The following is a 17779-nucleotide window of genomic DNA, read 5'->3' on the forward strand; positions in this document are numbered from 1 at the left end:
AACAATGAGATGGTTCAGGCCAGTTCCATGATCTTGTGATGAAGAGAGCCATCTATACCCAGAGAGAGGACTGTGTATTGTTGCTTGCATTTTGTTTTCTTTCTCAATTTTTTCCTTTTTGATCTGGTATTTCGTGTGCAACACAATAATTGTGGAAATATGTATAGAAGAATTGCACATGTTTAATATATATTGAATTACTTGCCAACTAGGGGAGGGAGTAAGGAAGGAAAAAAATTTGGAACACAAGGTCTTATAAGGGAGAATGTTTGTTTTTGTTTGTTTCTTTTTTTAAATAACTTTTTATTGACAGAACCCATGCCAGGACAATTTTTTACAACATTATCCCTTGCACTCTTTTCTGTTCTGATTTTTCTCCTCCCTCCCTCCACCCCCTCCCCCAGATGGCAAGCAGTCCTTTACGTGTTGAATAGGTTACAGTATATCCTAGATACAATATATGTGTGCAGAACTGAACAGTTTTCTTGTTGCACAGGGAGAATTGGATTCAGAAGGTATCAATAACCTGGGAAGAAAAACAAAAATGCAAGCAGTTTATATTCATTTCCCAGTGTTCTTTGTTTGGGTGTAGTTGCTTCTGTCCATCCTTGATCAATTGAAACTGAGTTAGGTCTCTATCGAAAAGATCCACTTCCATCAGAATACATCCTCATACAGTATCATTTTTGAGGTATATAATGATCTCTTGGTTCTGCTCATTTCACTTAGCATTAGTTCATGTAAGTCTTGCCAGTCCTCTCTGTATTCATCCTGCTCATCTCTGTAAGGGAGAATGTTGAAAATTCTCCATGTATTTGTTTTGAAAATCAAAAGCATTAATAAAATTTTTTAAAGATATATTGTTAATTTGTTAACCTATGAACGAGTTTGTTAAACTGTATTAATTTAGTGTTATATAATCCCTTAGATAACTCTCTTTATAAAATGGAACCAATGAACAATGCTACCAAAGGCTGTAATGAGTCAGTGGATGATGTAACTGGGCCTTGTAGCTGTCAGGATTGTTCTATGACTTGTGGGCCCAAACCCCAGCCCCCACCACCTCCTGTTCCCTGGCTGATATTTGGCTTGGATGCCATGTATGTCATTATGTGGATCTTCTACATGGGATTCTTGCTTGTGTTTTTTGGAATGTTTTTTATATTATGGTGCTACAGGTAAGGACTTAATATGGTTTTTATTTCATTGGAGAGGGGGGTGGAAAGCACACTTGTATGTGACATTGTTCATTTTCTTTTGGCTCTTAAGTATCAGGTATAGTAATTTAGGGAACAGTTTTCTGAGTTATAATTAGAGAATATGAATTTTTTTAAGCAAGTAGACATTCTGGGACCTGATGAAGCACTTAGCTAATTTTTTCTGAATTACGTATGATTCATAGGAATGTCAGTTTTCTGTTTGGCTACTATTTGCTAAAACTAACATGATGGTCATCAAAATTAAATCAATTCAAATGTCTGAGTTTCTGAATAAATGTTTACTTTGTTATTAATCTGGAATAGTACTTTCTGGGAGCCTAAAATTTGTGAAATATAGATTTCAAAAGAAAGGCTGTTTAAAGAACATGTGCAAAAAAAACCACCACTTTTTTTTTTTGCAGGAAGAGTGTTAAGAAAAGATCAATGCTTTTGAACAAAGAAGAAACAGGGAAAGCTTTCTGTGGGATTATAGTGATTTCAGAATGATCTTTTCAGTCACAGAATGATTAAAAGTTTATTAATATTGCCTCTCCTCTTCCCTTCCCCCAGGAAACAGTATTTTGTCTCTGAATACACACTAACTGGTGGCAATAAAGCCTTTTCTGTTAATGCCAGTGATCGAGGTAATGCTTATTTGGAATTTGAGAAATAAGGGTGGTTGTGGGAGGTGGGCATCATGATTATAAAAAAATAATTTTTACTCTGAAGGGAGGGACCCATATGCTAAGTTCATTCTCCTGGACGAGAGTATGAATCACCCATCTCTGGGAGGGAGGGCATGGATTTTATATGCATCATCACTAACCTTAGGCTGGACAAAGACTTTTCCCACCCCCCCTCAGCCTAACACCATCACTGCTCTATGAAGTTTGTTAACTTCTTTCCTGTTACAGATTTCAGGAATGGCTTGGCTCTTAACCTCCAACCTCCCTTCCTTTCCTGCTCTTCCAGGGGAGGCTTCATGTAGTGAGCGCCTTGGGGCGGTGTTTGAGAGCTGCTTGACCCAGGGGTTTACACGATGGGGCTCTTTCTGTGTGAGAAACCCAGTGCCTGTCATCATCTGCTCCCTGCTCTTCATCGCAGTCTGTAGTTCGGGTCTGGTGTTTATGAGACTCACTACCAATCCGGTTGATCTTTGGTCTGCCCCCAACAGCCAAGCTCATTTGGAGAAAAAATACTTTGACACCCACTTTGGACCTTTCTTCCGTACTGAACAACTTATAATCCAGGCTCCACACACCAAAGGGCACATTTACCAGCCATATCCTTCCGGAGCCGATGTTCCCTTTGGACCCCCCCTGGACAAAGGGATTCTGCACCAGGTAATCTGCCATTTGCTATCATCAGTACTGGAAGTACATAGTATATTTGTGGTATATCATTTAGAGGGAATGGGAACAGGCTGAACTTGTAATTTCATCAATTCCTAGTGAATAATTCCCACAGCACCTTTCCTGCAAATAGAGTTGGAACATTAAGAAGTTAAGGGACTTGCCCAGGATCATAGAACCATTACATGTCTGAGATTGGACTTGAACCCAGGTTCTTCATGGGATGGAGGCCCTTTCTCTGAAGGGGCTTTACCTGAGAGCATGGCAGGCCATGCTCATTCAGACCATGCCTAAGCAAAGACATTATCGACTTTCCAGATTTTTGAGCAAACATACATCCTTTCTCCTAGAAGCTTCAAAAAGCCAGTAGACTTTTTTATAGTGACTCCTATTCTTAGGTACCTCTTGTGTTAAAACCTGCCATTTTTTTTCTTTTAAAGGTTGGATGGAAAAATGTGTCTGAACAAAGGGAAGGCTTTACCAATAATTCCTTCCTCATCAAGAATTTATTTACTAAAATTTTACATTGTGAATTTTTTTCAAACTGGCAAATTCCTGTTTTTTTGATCATTAATTAAATAGCTTCCCAGAATGATGAGCCAGCTTTCTAAGATTTAATGCTTGGCTGGTTGGGAAGGAAGCTTATTTCATAATGTTCATGTTGGCAGTAATTATCCTGAAATTGGCCCATTTTGGCTTCTACTGTTTTTAATGAGAGATGTCACTCAATTTTACTGGAGGATTTTTAAAACCATCCCATACTATCCTGTAATACATTATGTCTGTGGATAAATCACCCAACAAATCATATTTTGTATTTTACACAGTTCCATGTTTTTTTAATCTTCTCAAACATGATTTTTGATTATAAATACCATTAGATTAAACCAACATTGTTGAAGCATAATGCTGTGTGCTAGGCACCGTTCTCTGGATTGGGAATATGAGATTATAGTTGTGTTCCTCTCTCCTCTCTTAAGGGGACAGGAGAAAACATTAATATATAGAAGTAGATATGAATACAAAGTAAATATTAAATAATTAGGCATGGGAGGCTATTAGCAAGTCTGACCTCTTGGGATTTTTTATAAAGCTTCAAGGAGATGGCAACAAAAACATCTAAAGCTTTATTTCAGAAAGAAGAATGTTTTGTCTTCTGCATCTCCTTTTCCTATCTTGTTGAAGACAAATTCATACTCTTCCTTAACAAGGACAAATGCCCTGAAAAATAGGATATAGGTAACAGTTTCACACTTGCTTGGCCAAGTGGTTTTGGAAATTTTCAGGGTATCAGAAGAGGTTTTTTTAAAGGCTTCTGGGGGTTACCTTATTTATGCTGATTGCTGTCTTCGGCCATTTGGTCCTTTTGATAGCCACTCAAGGTTCCCTAAAGTGTGAAGTCTGGGAAGACCACCTAATTATCCATATTGTAAGGATCGCTCTGAGCCTTGTTTTGTATTTAAGAGAATTCTGTTTCAGCTACAATCCTCCTCTTAGAGATTAGGACAGGGTTTCTGTGAAACTTTTTTTTTCCTCTTGATAACAGTATTTCAATATAATCAGTTTACTTTTTTTAATTCTATATATTACATGCATTTAAAAAACATTTTGTGAGAAAATGGTATGTAAGTTTCACCATTCTACTAAAGATAGCCATTATCAAAAAGGTTGAGAACCCCAAGACTAGAGGAACTTACGCATCCTACCTTCTAACCCTAGCAAATATTCAAAATCTTAGTCAACTGTTAATTAACTATCTAATGTAATTGTGGTTCTGTTCTTCCAGGTGCTAGACTTACAGACAGCTATTGAGAACATTACTGCTTCTTATAACAATGAAACGGTGACCCTTCAGGACATCTGTTTGGCTCCCTTATCTCCTTATAACAACAACTGCACTATCCTGAGTGTACTAAATTACTTCCAGAACAGCCATTCTGTTTTGGACCACCAAAAAGGAGACGAATTCTTTGTCTATGCAGATTATCACACCCATTTCTTATACTGCACAAGGTAAGCACAAGTGGGGATGAAGAAATCTCTGAGAAAATGTGTCTAAGAAATCTGGACCAGCACAGGCGCTGATGCTGTGCATTTTCAGGCTTTTATCAAATATCACAAAGTAGCAGACAATCGTCCATGTGTAAGGACAGGGAGCCCTTTTAGGAGAGCCCAAGGTCTGCATCCTGCTCCCAACCCAGTGAACCCCTCATTTTTTTTCCTGCCTTTGTAAAATACATATGAAAAATCTCATAGGACTCATGTAAAGCTCTTGGTAAATCTTCTGAGTCCCCTGATAGTCCAGTTGCCGCCTTTTGACCGAGAGCCTCCACTCGAGTTAGAGCTGGAGTATGAATGCTCCAGGAAATTCCTTGGCAGCTTTTGCCCCACAAAGAAACACCTCAGTTTCATGGCACCAATATTTTCCAAATGTTTCAGTAGAAGCCATTCTGCAAAGCCTTAACAATGAGACATTTCTCAGCATTTACAAACTTATTTGCAGGATTTGAATTGGTTACATTTATGAAGTTGAGGACATATGTCTTACTTGGGCCTGTTGAATTTATAGCTCAACATGGGTGTTTCCTATAACCTTACCCTGATTTCTCTGTGTTAAAAATTATTTTTGGATCTTTTTGGCAGGTCTCCTGCCTCTTTGAATGATACAAGTCTGCTTCATGATCCTTGTTTGGGAACATTTGGTGGGCCCATTTTCCCTTGGCTTGTCTTAGGAGGCTATGATGGTAAGTCCTTTTCTCTCTGTCTCTGTCTCTCACTCTGGCTCATTTTCTTGCTGTCTCTGTGTGTCTCTGTCTTCTGTCTCTCTCTTGTTCTCCTCTCCCTTTTTTCTCCCTCTTTCTCTCTCCCTCTCTTTCTCTGTCTTTCTGTCTCTCTCTCTTGCACGCTCTTGTTCTCCTCTCTATTCCCTAAGGTTGATCCCAAACTTAAGACCTCTGAAGTGCCTCAATTCCTTGTCTCATGAAATCAAGGCATATAGGTTTTCTTTTCTTTTTTTTTTAACTTGAAATTTTTGTTTTCTTTTTCATTTAATGAGTTATTATTAACAAACCATAATATATCATCACAGCCAACTTGCTTTGCAGTTATTTATGTTTACTTGAATATTTACACATAAAATTTCATTATAATTTTTCCATCTTTGTCCATTCCACCTCATTTTTTTTCCTTTTATGAATTAAATTGTTTTAAACTTCACATATTTAGAGGACTAGATAAAGTGAAAGTTTAGTCTTTAGCATCAATAGTCTCTTTAAAGAAGGTATGCTTCGGTGCTGAAATAATTGTTATCTTTTTCTGAAGTTGGCTAATTAAGAAATTCAGCCATCTGTATGTCACCCAAGGCTTTTAAATATGGAAACTACAGCTTTAATTTCTCTTTGCTAGTTCCCATTAGCACATCACAACAGATTGCCCAGGGTGCAGTAGTAAATGAAGGTCATAGCATCTTTGGCAACTGAGGTTTAATTACAAGAGGTTTGACAAGATTTTCCTCTGCAGAGGAAGGCAGCCAATGACAGTTCTTGGGCATCGTCTGTGTGGGTGAAGAGAGACAGACCTATAGTCTTAAATCACTTATCTGCTAAATGAGAATTAGGTTCCTTTTGGGTACATAGGTCTTAATTCATAACCTGAATTGTAGACTTGTCTAGTAAATAGTCCTATTCTTGCTATAGAGGAATTATTGCTATGTCATTAGGTTATAAGCTCTCTTGTTAGGAGTTTCCTCGGTCTCCAGCTTGTAATATTTGTGCTATTGTATTTTTCCTTTATAGATCAAAATTATAATAATGCTACTGCCCTTGTGATTACCCTTCCTGTCAATAATTACTATAATAACACTGAAAAGCTACAGAAAGCTCAAGCCTGGGAAAAAGAGTAAGTTTCTTAGATGTTTTAAGTAAACTTCTTCTATCTTTGGATAATGAGTTTGACATTTTACTCAGTATTTTTTTGTCATTGACCAGATAACTTTAGATCATGTTTTTTCCCTTATTTGGTACTAGTAGGTAAACTCGGGGGAAAATAAATCTATACTTAAATGCCTAAATTCTTGTTGGAAAATGATGACCCATTTTGCAATCATTTATAATTTTTTTTTCAACATAGCAGAGTTTAAAATTCCATCTTTTACCAAATTGTAGAAGGTAAAGGGAGCTTTTAAGAACAATGTGATTGAACTTGTTTTGAATACATTTGTTTTTTAAATGACCAGAAATTGGCCAGGCTTTGAAAATAACCATCATTTAACCCTCAACCCAGTATAGAAAACAGGTTTAGACATTGTGTTGAAATAGTGGAAAGAGGGCTAGATTTGAAATCCCTAGAATCTGTTTTTAAATCTTAGCTCTGTTAGTTATTACAGCCCATAAAATAGTACGAGTCTTGATCTGTCAAATGAAGGAGTTAGAATAGATGACCTACTTCTTTTTTTTTTAATAGCTTTTTATTTACAAGTTATATGCATGGGTAATTTTTCAGCATTGACAATTGCAAAACCCTTTGTCCAATTTTTCCCCTCCTCCCCACCCCTTCCCCCAGAGATGGCAGGCTGACCAATACGTGTTAAATGTTAAAGTATATGTTAAATACAATATATGTATACATGTCCATATAGTTATTTTGTTGTACAAAAAGAATTAGACTTTGAAATAGAGTACAATTAACCTGTGAAGGAAATAAAAAATGCCAGTGGACAAAAATAGAGGAATTCTATTTAGTGGTTCATACTCATTTCCCAGAGTTCTTTTGCTGGATGTAGCTGGTTCAATTCATTACTGCTCTATTAGAACATTGATAGATGACCTACTTCTAAATCATTAATCCTTAGAGTCTTTGCTTTGCTGGGTTTTTCTCTCTGACATGCATTTTATTTACTTTTTTAGATTTATCAACTTTGTAAAAAACTACAAAAATCCAAACCTAACTATTTCTTTCTCTGCTGAACGAAGTATTGAAGATGAGATAAATCGTGAAAGTAATGGTGATGTTGTCACTGTTCTAATTAGCTATGCTGTCATGTTTTTATATATTTCCATCGCCTTAGGACACATCAAAAGCTGTCATAGATTCCTGGTAGGTAATATCATTGAGTTTTCTTTTAGTTTTCAATGTTATTGAGACCTTTTTTTAATATCCCTAAAATATTTCTTATGCATTAATCTTTATATTTAAAAGAGATAAAGTTAGTTTCAAATTTGTAAAGAACAAAGTTTTTTGGCACATCACTTCTCTTTTCATTTTAGTAGTTTTTTTTTTTTCAATTGGGATATGTGTGAAGAATTCATTTATAAATTAGGAAATGTATAGTCATGTCTCTTTACCACCTTGGCTTGTACGGATATAAATTATAACTTACTAAGGAAGACCAAATATATTTCCCATCTATCACTGGTAGAGGACTAGTGTCATTGAAATCTTCCTTGCTTAGAATTGTCCAATCTGACAGCAGAATCTAAACTAACCATTTTTCTTTTATTAATGTTTTCAGGTAGATTCTAAAATCTCCCTGGGAATTGCAGGTATCCTGATGGTACTCAGTTCAGTAGTGTGTTCTCTAGGTCTCTTCAGCTATATTGGAATACCCCTCACCTTAATTGTCATTGAAGTCATCCCATTCTTGGTGCTTGCAGTTGGAATAGACAACATCTTTATTTTAGTTCAGACCTTTCAGGTACACTCGTACTTACCAATCTTGCCATTTGTTTCCATTTTTTAAGTTATTTGAAAGCAAATCAAAAAGAAGAAAAATGCCTTAGTTGAAACTTTGTATTTTCATTATATGTCTTTTAATCTACTCTATCTGGACACTTTAATGATTACTAGTGTGGATTCATTAGCACCAGGGAAAGGGGTCAATAGTAATAACAATATAATTTAGAGTTTGCAAGGATTTTATAATCTCATTCCATATAACGTGAAATAGATACTGTAGGTGATAGTCCCATTTTACAACAAGAAACAAGGCTCAGATGTGAATTATAGCTTTCCCTTGATCACTGAGATCATAACTGTCAGAGGTAGGTTTTGAAATCAGATCTTTTCCTGACTTCAGATTATCCTACCTAAATTTACCATACTGCCTCTGTCTTAATATAAAATAAACCTTTACTACAAAGATTGTTTTCTATCCAGTGGTTAATATGCCACAGTTCCCTTTGCCCTAAATCTCTAGAGATAGAGAGAAGATAGTTAAAGAAGCTTGAGGTATAAAGATGCGTTGTCATAGGTTTGATTAAGCACTCAAACTGTGCAGAGCATTGTGGAAGATAAATGTTTAGCTTAAAAGCCTTTGGTTGCCCTCTTGAAATTTATGGAGCATATTACATATGCCTTGGTGATTATAAAGTAAAATAATACCTAAATGTGAAATATATAGGCTACATATGATCTGAAGAGGGAAAGTAATTACCAGCCTGGGCACAGGAGAAAGAGAAGAGTTCTTGCTCTTGGGGCTGTGGACTTCAGATCTGGACAAGAAGAAATTGAATAAAATCAGATTGGATTCAGTGGTGGACTCAGATCCCATCAGTGCTGTGACCTCTGGTTGTTTCATTTTTTCTGGGCTTTGGTTTCTTGTGTGAGATGGGGGGAAGGAGCACTAGGAATCCCTTGGGTTAATTTACTATTAATAGTCTACTTTGGAGAGGGACTAGGAAATTTAGATTTAAATCCTCACTCTGAATTAAAATTAAGGATTTTTAAAATTCTTTTTAAAGTCAGTCATGTCTCTTTAGAGTAAGGAAATATAGTCAGTTGGATGGAAAAGATCTTTTTTTCATCTTTCAGAGAGATGAACGCCTTCAAGGGGAAACACTAGATAAACAACTGGGCAGGATCCTGGGGGAAGTGGCTCCGAGCATGTTCCTGTCATCATTTTCAGAGACTATAGCCTTCTTCTTAGGTAATTACTCCTCATACAACTCTGTACTTGCTTTCATTAAGCCTGGGCAGTATGCAAATGAGCATCTGAATGCCCTTCTTTTTGCCTCCTTTTAACATTTATAATGTGATCAGAATATTTTATTGGAGTGGGGGTGGAGGTGGGATGTTTTAAAAGAATTGCTATCTGTTTTTCCTTGCATTTAAGCATCACATCGTGAGCGTGAATTTTGGGAAGTATGTCGTCTATGAAGCATACCCTTCTTCCATTTGGAATAAATAGCTTACATTTCTATGGTGTTTTGACATTCACAAAGTATGTTTGTCATTGAGCCTTATACAGACATTTCAGAACTTGTTCAAAGTTATTCAGCTACTTATTGGACTGAGTTTAAAATAAAGGAAGTAGTCCATTGATCACATGCTTATATTTATGCTACTTTTTTTTTTCTGTTGAAACATTATCTGAGTCTCTAGCAGTAGGAGAACTTTAAACATGTTTGGTCCATAGCTTTCTGCCTGAGTCCCTGAATGTAAATGAAACTTCCCCAGTCATTTTTAGATGGGATTCTTGGCATAGGAGCATTCAAATAGAATCTGAGTTTTAAAAAAAATTTCTTGCTATGACTACATTGGAATAAAATTGAGTTAGTACAAGATGGTAAAGACAAGCCCTCTTTCAATTGAAATATAGGCACAATGAATTTAGTAATGTATACCTCTCATACCCCCAGCACATCTTGGGTGAACTTTCTTATTGGTATGTCGGCCTCCTTTCCCACAGTCCCACAGAAATGGTTAATTGTAAAGCTGGTACTTCACGTGGGACAAGAGTGACCAGTCTCCTTTCCTTTTATCCCATAGGGGCTTTGTCAACCATGCCAGCTGTGCGAACTTTTTCTCTGTTTGCTGGAATGGCTGTTTTCATTGACTTCCTCCTTCAAATTACTTGTTTTGTGAGTCTTTTAGGCCTGGACATTAAGCGTCAGGAGGTAAGGTATCTAATTTTGGCAGCTGATCCTCATCTATCTTTGTCTAAATGACAGTGATAATGTTCTTACAATGACATCTTTCTTTTCACCCAATCAGAAGAATAAATTGGATATTCTGTGTTGTGTCAGAATTGCTGAAGATAGAACTGATTCCCAGCCATCAGAGAGCTATTTGTTTCAGTTTTTCAAAAATGCCTTCTCTCCATTTTTGCTGAAAGACTGGATGCGGCCTATTGTGGTATGTGGCCTTTTGCAAATATTTGCTTTTCCCCTTTCTCTTTTCTAATGGGTATTTGTCACTGGGTAATCAGAACAAGTGCCTTGTAAGAAACTGGACACCTAGGAAGATAAGTGGCTAATGTTAAGCCTATCTCTTCAAATCTTAGCTAGTTAGTGCTTTCCACAGGTATAAATTGTTAGCGTTCTAGCCTGTCTGATGACAATGATGGATTTGTGACTGCCCTGCACATTAGATAGAAATGCATCAGCATTGCATGATCTTTGGGCCAAAGTTGACCACTCCTGTAGGAAAGTCCAAGTTCTTCAGGGATTGAAATCTTTTTTTTTTTTTTTTTAAGTTTTTGTAATTGTGGAGATACTGTACAGAAGCTTCAAGTCCTTTTTTCTCTTGCAGATATCTGTATTTGTGGGTATTCTGTCATTCAGCATAGCAGTTCTCAACAAAGTGGAAATTGGCTTGGATCAGTCTCTTTCAATGCCAGATGTAAGATTTGTTTTATTTTGATTTCATTTGACTTGATTAACCAAGAAAATTTATATAGGTAATATAGATATAAAGGGAAAATTTCAATCGATAAATACATCTTTACTGATGTTAAGGGTGTTACTCTGAAGAATTGCAAACTTGAGTTACCCCATTGTTCACTGTGCCTTTTTTAGAGTCAGAATCAAAACAGGAACAACCAGTTTGTCAGTTTGTAGTTGGATTTAAAGAAGTTATATATAACTTTTTGGAAAAGTCAGATCTCTCTTGACTTCTGCTACCTTAGCTGTATGTGGTATAAGGAAAGTTAATCTAAAAATACTTTGAAGATCCCTGTTAACTCTAACTCTAAGACCATATAACTAACTACTTCCCATTTTACTCGAGCATCTTTGCTAAAGGAATATTCATTCAACAGTTTCCTAATGACTAAAAGAAAAAATTTTCTTTTTGTAAAATACATTTTTTTGATACTTCTTGGAAACAGAAATTTCTAGATGATTTCATATTGCCTACATTTCCCAATTTATCCTTTCCCCTTCCCTTTTGTGAGAGTCATCCTTAAGATAAAGAATAGAAAATAGGAAACAGTTCAGCAAAGCTAACCAATTTAAAAAAGAAGTGTAACATATGCAGTGTTCCCCACACCTACAGTTCATCATGTCTGCAAAAATAATTTGGGAGTGCAGTTAGGTCCCATCTCTTGATATTAAATTTGATAATTTTGGTTTTGTAGCATTACTATGATGTTTTAATTATTTTTCTTGCCTGAGTTTTACCTTCTCTTTTCTCTAATCTGTTGTAGGCCTTTTTTTTTTTTTTAAAGGATTCTTATGTATTGGATTATTTCAAGTCTCTGAATCAGTACCTACATGCAGGTCCCCCTGTGTATTTTGTGGTAGAAGAAGGACATAACTATACCTCTTTAGAAGGGCAGAACATGGTGTGTGGTGGAATGGGATGCAACAACAATTCACTTGTGCACCAAGTTTTTAATGCTGCAGAACTAGAGAATTAGTAAGTACTGCATTCCTCTTTGTCACTGCAAACTTGAAACTCTGTTTACATTTGCTTTGGTAATTAGAAAGCAAAAAGTGTCCTCAGTTTCAGCTGTCATGGACCAGAATTTTCAGGAGTTGATTTAGCCCAAAAGTGATTTTTATTTTAAGTTAAAATAATATCAAAGAGTTGGTGTTGTCATCCTACCCATTTATTTGTCTTATGTCCCATAGCACAAAGATAGGCTTTGCCCCTTCTTCCTGGATTGATGATTATTTTGATTGGATTAAACCCCAGTCTTCCTGCTGCCGAATTTATAATATGACAGAACGGTTTTGTAATGCTTCAGGTAAGACCCTCTCAAAGTCTTCCCTTTGAGCATCTTTTAAATTTTGCTTTTTTATTAAGTGAAAAGTTTTGCATAACCCATTGAAACTTAATTAATTTAGAGTGATAGCTTTCAGCCCGTTTATAATTTCCTGTCATTTCTTTAAGATATTTAAGTACTTCATGAGTTAAAATTGGACAGTTATTTCTTGACTACCATGCTAAACAGCTTCAGTATATTATAGGCCAAATAGACCCTTTAAAAACTACTGATTCATCCCATTGTTTTGAAATAAGAAGTATAAATTCCTTATTCCTTAGAATGTTGCTTACCTTACTGGGAGGCATTATATTAGTAAGAGGTTCCATATTTTGGATTGAGAGAATGTGGAGTCAGGGCCCGGTTCGGCCCCTTTTACTCTTTGTGTGATTTTTGGAAAAGTCAGATTTCTCTTGACTTTTGCTTCCTTAGCTGTATGTGGTATAAGAAAAGTTAATCTAAAATACTTTGAAGATCCCTGTTAACTCTAACTCTAAGACCTTATGAATGAATGAATAAGCATTTATCAAATGTAATGGTGAGCACTCTGAGAAGTGTTTAGTGCTAGGTGTAAAAGTGAAACACTGCCTTCCTTCAAGGAACTTACTTTCTAGTGGGAAAGGTGATACAGAGAGGGGAATGGGGATCAGAGGTAAGTCATGGGACTAGGGAATGCAGCCCACAGGTAAATTGGCTCCTCTTTCTGGTACTGGGAGGGTGTTACTTAGATCAGATTATTAATCCAGATCCTCTATGATCCTTGGCAGTGTAACCTCAGTGTTGGTATAAATATAGACCCTACATCTGGGGCTCTGATTGGGAAAAGACTGTCCTCATTTAGTGCTCTCTTCCAGTAGGAATTGCAAGTCCTAGAAATCAAAGGCCCAGTTGTTGTTGCTAATTAGAGCTGGAATGGGCAAGGAAAGGGAAGGTATGAAAGAGCTGCCTATAGCAGCAGAGCAGGGGGCAAGAGTATGATGGGAATAACATGGCACGTGGTTGGGGCCACTCGGGCCTAGGGGCACTGGTCAGTCAGGGGTCAGTGTGGATACCCCAGAGGGCAGGATCCAGAACTGAGTTGGCAAGTCACAGAGGGCAGTGTCTAGTCTGAAGGAGTGCAGGGCTGATTGTGGCAGGACTATCCCAGGGCCCGGGTGATTACTTTGCTTTGGGGAGTCTCTCTCTGGGTTGCTTTTTGTTTTCTTTTCATTGTTCTCTTTTTATTTGTGTTATTAACTAATTGAGCAGTCATTACTCGAGACCCATAGGTTGTTTTTTTTAAACACTAGAGATGAGATTCTGAAAATTGCCATTAGGGGTCTTTTCCAGTAGCAGATAGGCCATATTTTGAAGGATAGAAATCTATGGACATTTTAGAGAGAAAAAGAACTTGTGTACCCTGTCCTCTTAATTTTGCAGATGTGGCCATTAATGCTTAGAGAGGTTAAATAATTAGTGATACAAATAATAAGCATTTTTATAGTGCTTTAAGGTTTGCAAAGCCCTTTTGGTACTATTTTATTTTATTCCCACAACTACTGTGGGAGGGAGTGCTTATTTTCCACATTTAGAGAGGTCAAGTGGCTTGCCCAGAATTATACAGCTTATCAATATAGCCTCTTGTCTGAGGCAGGATTGGAACTCTTCCCAATTAGGTCTGGTGCTCTACCTTCTGCAGCATCTAGCTCTGTGTTTTCTCCTAGCAAACCATGTATAATTGTAGTTATTTGTACCTTTTGTGTATGTTTGGGGAGAAGGCAGCTAGGTGGTACAATGAGTAGAGTCTGCCTGCCCTGAAGTCGAGAAGATCTGAGTTCAAATCCAGCTTCATACACTTCTTAGCTGTGTGACCCTGGACAAGTCCCATACTCTTTTTGCCTTAGTTTCCCCACCTGTAAAATGAGCTGGAGAAGGAAATGGAAAACATTCCAGTATCTCTGCCAAGAAAATTCCAAATGGGGTCACAAAGGGTTAGATATAACAAAAAAGAAGAACTACATAAATGCTCTGTGTGTGTGTGTGTGTATGTGTATGTGTGTGTGTGTATACACTCTATACATGTGTTTATATAGAGAGGATTATGTGGTTTATGAACATGTTTTACCATAAAACCTACAAAACTCTACTGCCAGGCCTTGCTTTATTTCATCTTGGTTCTAGTTGTGGACCCTTCCTGTATTCATTGCCGGCCTTTGACTCCAGACGGCAAAAGGAGGCCTCAGGGTGAAGATTTCATGAAATTTCTGCCAATGTTTCTTTCTGATAACCCTAACCCTAAATGCGGCAAAGGGTGAGTGCCATTCATCTTTTTCAGTGAGTCTTAATTTTTTTTTTTTTGGTTTCAAGATTCCTTTACACTCTTAAAAACTGTAGTTCTTTTGTTTTGCTGTATCTATCATTATTTATTATCTCAGAAATGACTAAAAAATTAGGTTTGACCTCATGGGCCTCTTGAAAGAATCTTGGGTATCTCCACTGATCTGTTTCTACTCCAATTTTAATAGAAAATTCAGAATATTAGCATTTTAATCTGGACAACTTTGTGGTGGTTGTCTTCCTCTTCCCTCTGACACTCCTATGCTGTTCACTGTGAAGATGAGATAAGAGGTAGAAAATCAAAATTAAACCCGCTGTCTAGAAATAATAATAGGCAACATTTATTTATTGCTATAATGTTTACAAGTCTTATATCATTTTATCCTTACACAGTTTGGGGAAGCTCATGGTATTATTATTATTATCCCCATTTTCACAGAGGAGAAAATGGAGGCAGACGGAGGTTAAATGAGTTGTACTGGACCACATAAATAATATGTGTGATGCTGGATTTAAGCTCAAGTCTAAATGGTTCCAGACCTGGCTTTCACTGTACTATTCTTGGAATAACAATAGCACCTAACGGACAGGTCATATTAAAAACAGATAATTGTAAAATTCCTTGCACTACTACCATTATCATCATCGTCATTAATAGTGGAAGTTTAACAAGGGCTTATTGTTAGTTTGAGAACCCTTGCTAAAACTTGACACTTTTACATATTGCCTTTTAAAGTATGTGTGTGTGTGCTATAGATCCATCTGGGTTCTAGCTCCCAACAATGTGTATTTGTGTGTTCTTAATTATCAGGAAAGATAGGTCTTTTATGGGGACTTTAACCTCTCTCCTTCACTGTTTTTTGCAGGTTTAGAAAAATGATATCATGAGCTGACCCAGATTCTAAGATAGTATTTTCATGTTTACCCATACATAACACTTATGTGAAGCCCCATAATAACAAAGAAAAGCTGGTTTGTGGTAGAAATATATGCTTAAACCCCCACTTACTTCTCCTTCCGTAGGATTTCCATCCCTTAGAATTTGCAGCACAGTCTGTGACTGAGCAGCCCCACACAGTAGCGAATGAACCACGTTATACAGATACATTTAGACCAGGATAGTTCTCTGTCCAAGACGCAGTGAATGATGCTTGTCTGCTCCCGACGTGACTTGTGCTCTTTCTCTCCCAGAGGCCATGCATCTTATAGTTCTGCTGTTCACTTCAAAAACAATTATACCGAGGTCGGAGCCACGTACTTTATGACTTATCACACTGTGCTCCATACATCCTCTGACTATATTGATGCCATGAGAAAAGCAAGGATGGTGGCCGCTAATATCACCGACAGCATGGGCCTCCAGGACAAAAACTACCGGGTCTTCCCCTACAGGTAAGGGTGGACTTCTGCCCCACCCTTGCGTGCGTGCGCCCCTTCCCCCCTCCCCCTTCCTTAAATCATGTTCCATTTGGGATGGGCCCCTGTGCCTGGGGTGTTGGGATGGTGTGGGCTGGAGAGCTGGGGCCTGGCTTTGTGACCGTTGTGCTGCCCTCGGGCCCTGCACCTTCCTGGGTCTCAGTTTCCCCTTTTGTAGAGGAGAAAGGGTAGGGGTTGGGCTTGGTGGTCTGCAAGACTTCTTCCAGCTCTACAAGGTCTGCCGTGGGGGTTGTGACTAGTTTGCTCAGTCTGAATGACAGGCCGCAAAGTGCAAAGGAGGGAGTTCTGCCACGCGCCAGCTTTTGGATGGCAAATGGAAAGTGTGTATTAATATTCACTTTATCTGCCCGGCCTGGGCTATTTATTTAGCTAGTGTTTGCAAGGCAATTGGGGTTAAGTGACCTGCCAGGGTCACACAGCTAATAAGTGTCATATGTCTGAGACCGCACTTGAACTCAGCTCCTCCTGACACCAGCGCCAGCGCTCTATCTACTGAACCACCTCATTGCTCCCTCGGTCAAGGTTATTGCAAGTATCTAATAAAATGATCCATGAGGAGGAGTTTGGAAAATGTCGTGTTACACAGTTGTGGGAGGTTGGGTTTTGTTTGGCTTTGATCTTATTTGATCCCTCAAGGGAGTCCTGGCATTTCTCAGCAAGGAAAACAGACTGCACTTCTCTGTCCATGTTTCTCACCTGGGTTCAGATCTCGTGCTGCATGACCAAATTGCTTCACCTCTCCTGCATAAAATGAGGGCCTTGGTCTAGGTGGTGCTTTGGGTCACTCTGTGATCCTGTGACTTTGGTAGGTAGTGGTAGGAACTCCTCACATACAACAGCACCAGTAGCTGGGGCTTTAAGATGTACAGATTTGCATTTATTTGGGCAGCAGCCCCATAAAGTAGCGAATTAACCATGTTATACAGATAGATGAAGGCCCCCAGAGGTATCAGAGAAGTAACACCAGCCTCCCCCCTCAGCTCCTCAGTCCATTACCCCATGGACCACAGACCTTCCTTCACTGGCACACTGCTCACATTTCTTGGCTTGGCTTCCTTTGTGACCACAGACCAGCCTCCTTTAGCATCCTTAAAATTATTCATTTCTGGTGGGTGATTTGGGAGAAAAAGTGACATTTTGGGAAACTTTGGTAACCATAGCTCAGTATTTGCCAGGGTGCTTTAGGTGGGCTCCAGAATGACAGTAGTGTGACAGGAGAAGCATCATAGAGATGGGCTTTTTAAAGACTATTGGGAGGTCCCGAGTTCAAATCTGGGCTTTAGCTGTGTGACGCTAGGCAAGTCAGTTAAGCCCAATTGCCTCAGCCAAAAAAAAAAAAGATGATGATGATGTGGGGCTTTTTTAGGTGTGTGTGGGGAAAGGAGTTTGCAATCCTCTTATTAGCCGAAAATTTCTTGCTCCCACGCTGGGTGACTATTCTGTCATTTCTTCTTAGAGAGTTGTCAGGTTTCAGAGAGGCTGCCCAGAATCAC

At 38.1% G+C, this 17779-nt stretch overlaps 1 protein-coding gene and 1 long non-coding RNA gene across 2 annotated transcripts in view; one reads left to right on the forward strand and one right to left on the reverse strand.

Annotated features, from left to right (window-relative positions):
- NPC1 (NPC intracellular cholesterol transporter 1) overlaps positions 1–17779 on the forward strand; it is a gene marked incomplete at its 5' end in the record, with an annotated part of 34811 nt that overhangs the window by 12834 nt on the left and 4198 nt on the right. The window contains 16 exons of the mRNA XM_051970340.1: positions 929–1178; positions 1770–1843; positions 2172–2542; positions 4338–4564; positions 5195–5295; positions 6346–6448; positions 7456–7645; positions 8061–8243; positions 9359–9473; positions 10316–10443; positions 10541–10681; positions 11078–11167; positions 11994–12184; positions 12400–12515; positions 14694–14823; positions 16041–16241. Of these exons, the coding sequence (XP_051826300.1) occupies positions 929–1178; positions 1770–1843; positions 2172–2542; positions 4338–4564; positions 5195–5295; positions 6346–6448; positions 7456–7645; positions 8061–8243; positions 9359–9473; positions 10316–10443; positions 10541–10681; positions 11078–11167; positions 11994–12184; positions 12400–12515; positions 14694–14823; positions 16041–16241 (2611 nt within the window). The remainder of the gene's footprint in view (positions 1–928; positions 1179–1769; positions 1844–2171; positions 2543–4337; positions 4565–5194; positions 5296–6345; positions 6449–7455; positions 7646–8060; positions 8244–9358; positions 9474–10315; positions 10444–10540; positions 10682–11077; positions 11168–11993; positions 12185–12399; positions 12516–14693; positions 14824–16040; positions 16242–17779) is intronic.
- LOC127543950 (uncharacterized) lies at positions 15015–16034 on the reverse strand. The gene is made up of 2 exons (XR_007949344.1): positions 15859–16034; positions 15015–15120 (listed from the first exon to the last, which is right to left on the reverse strand). It is a non-coding gene; the product is annotated as an uncharacterized LOC127543950 (long non-coding RNA).

Source organism: Antechinus flavipes, chromosome 1, assembly GCF_016432865.1.
Source record: "Antechinus flavipes isolate AdamAnt ecotype Samford, QLD, Australia chromosome 1, AdamAnt_v2, whole genome shotgun sequence".
NCBI classification, from domain to species: domain Eukaryota; kingdom Metazoa; phylum Chordata; class Mammalia; order Dasyuromorphia; family Dasyuridae; genus Antechinus; species Antechinus flavipes.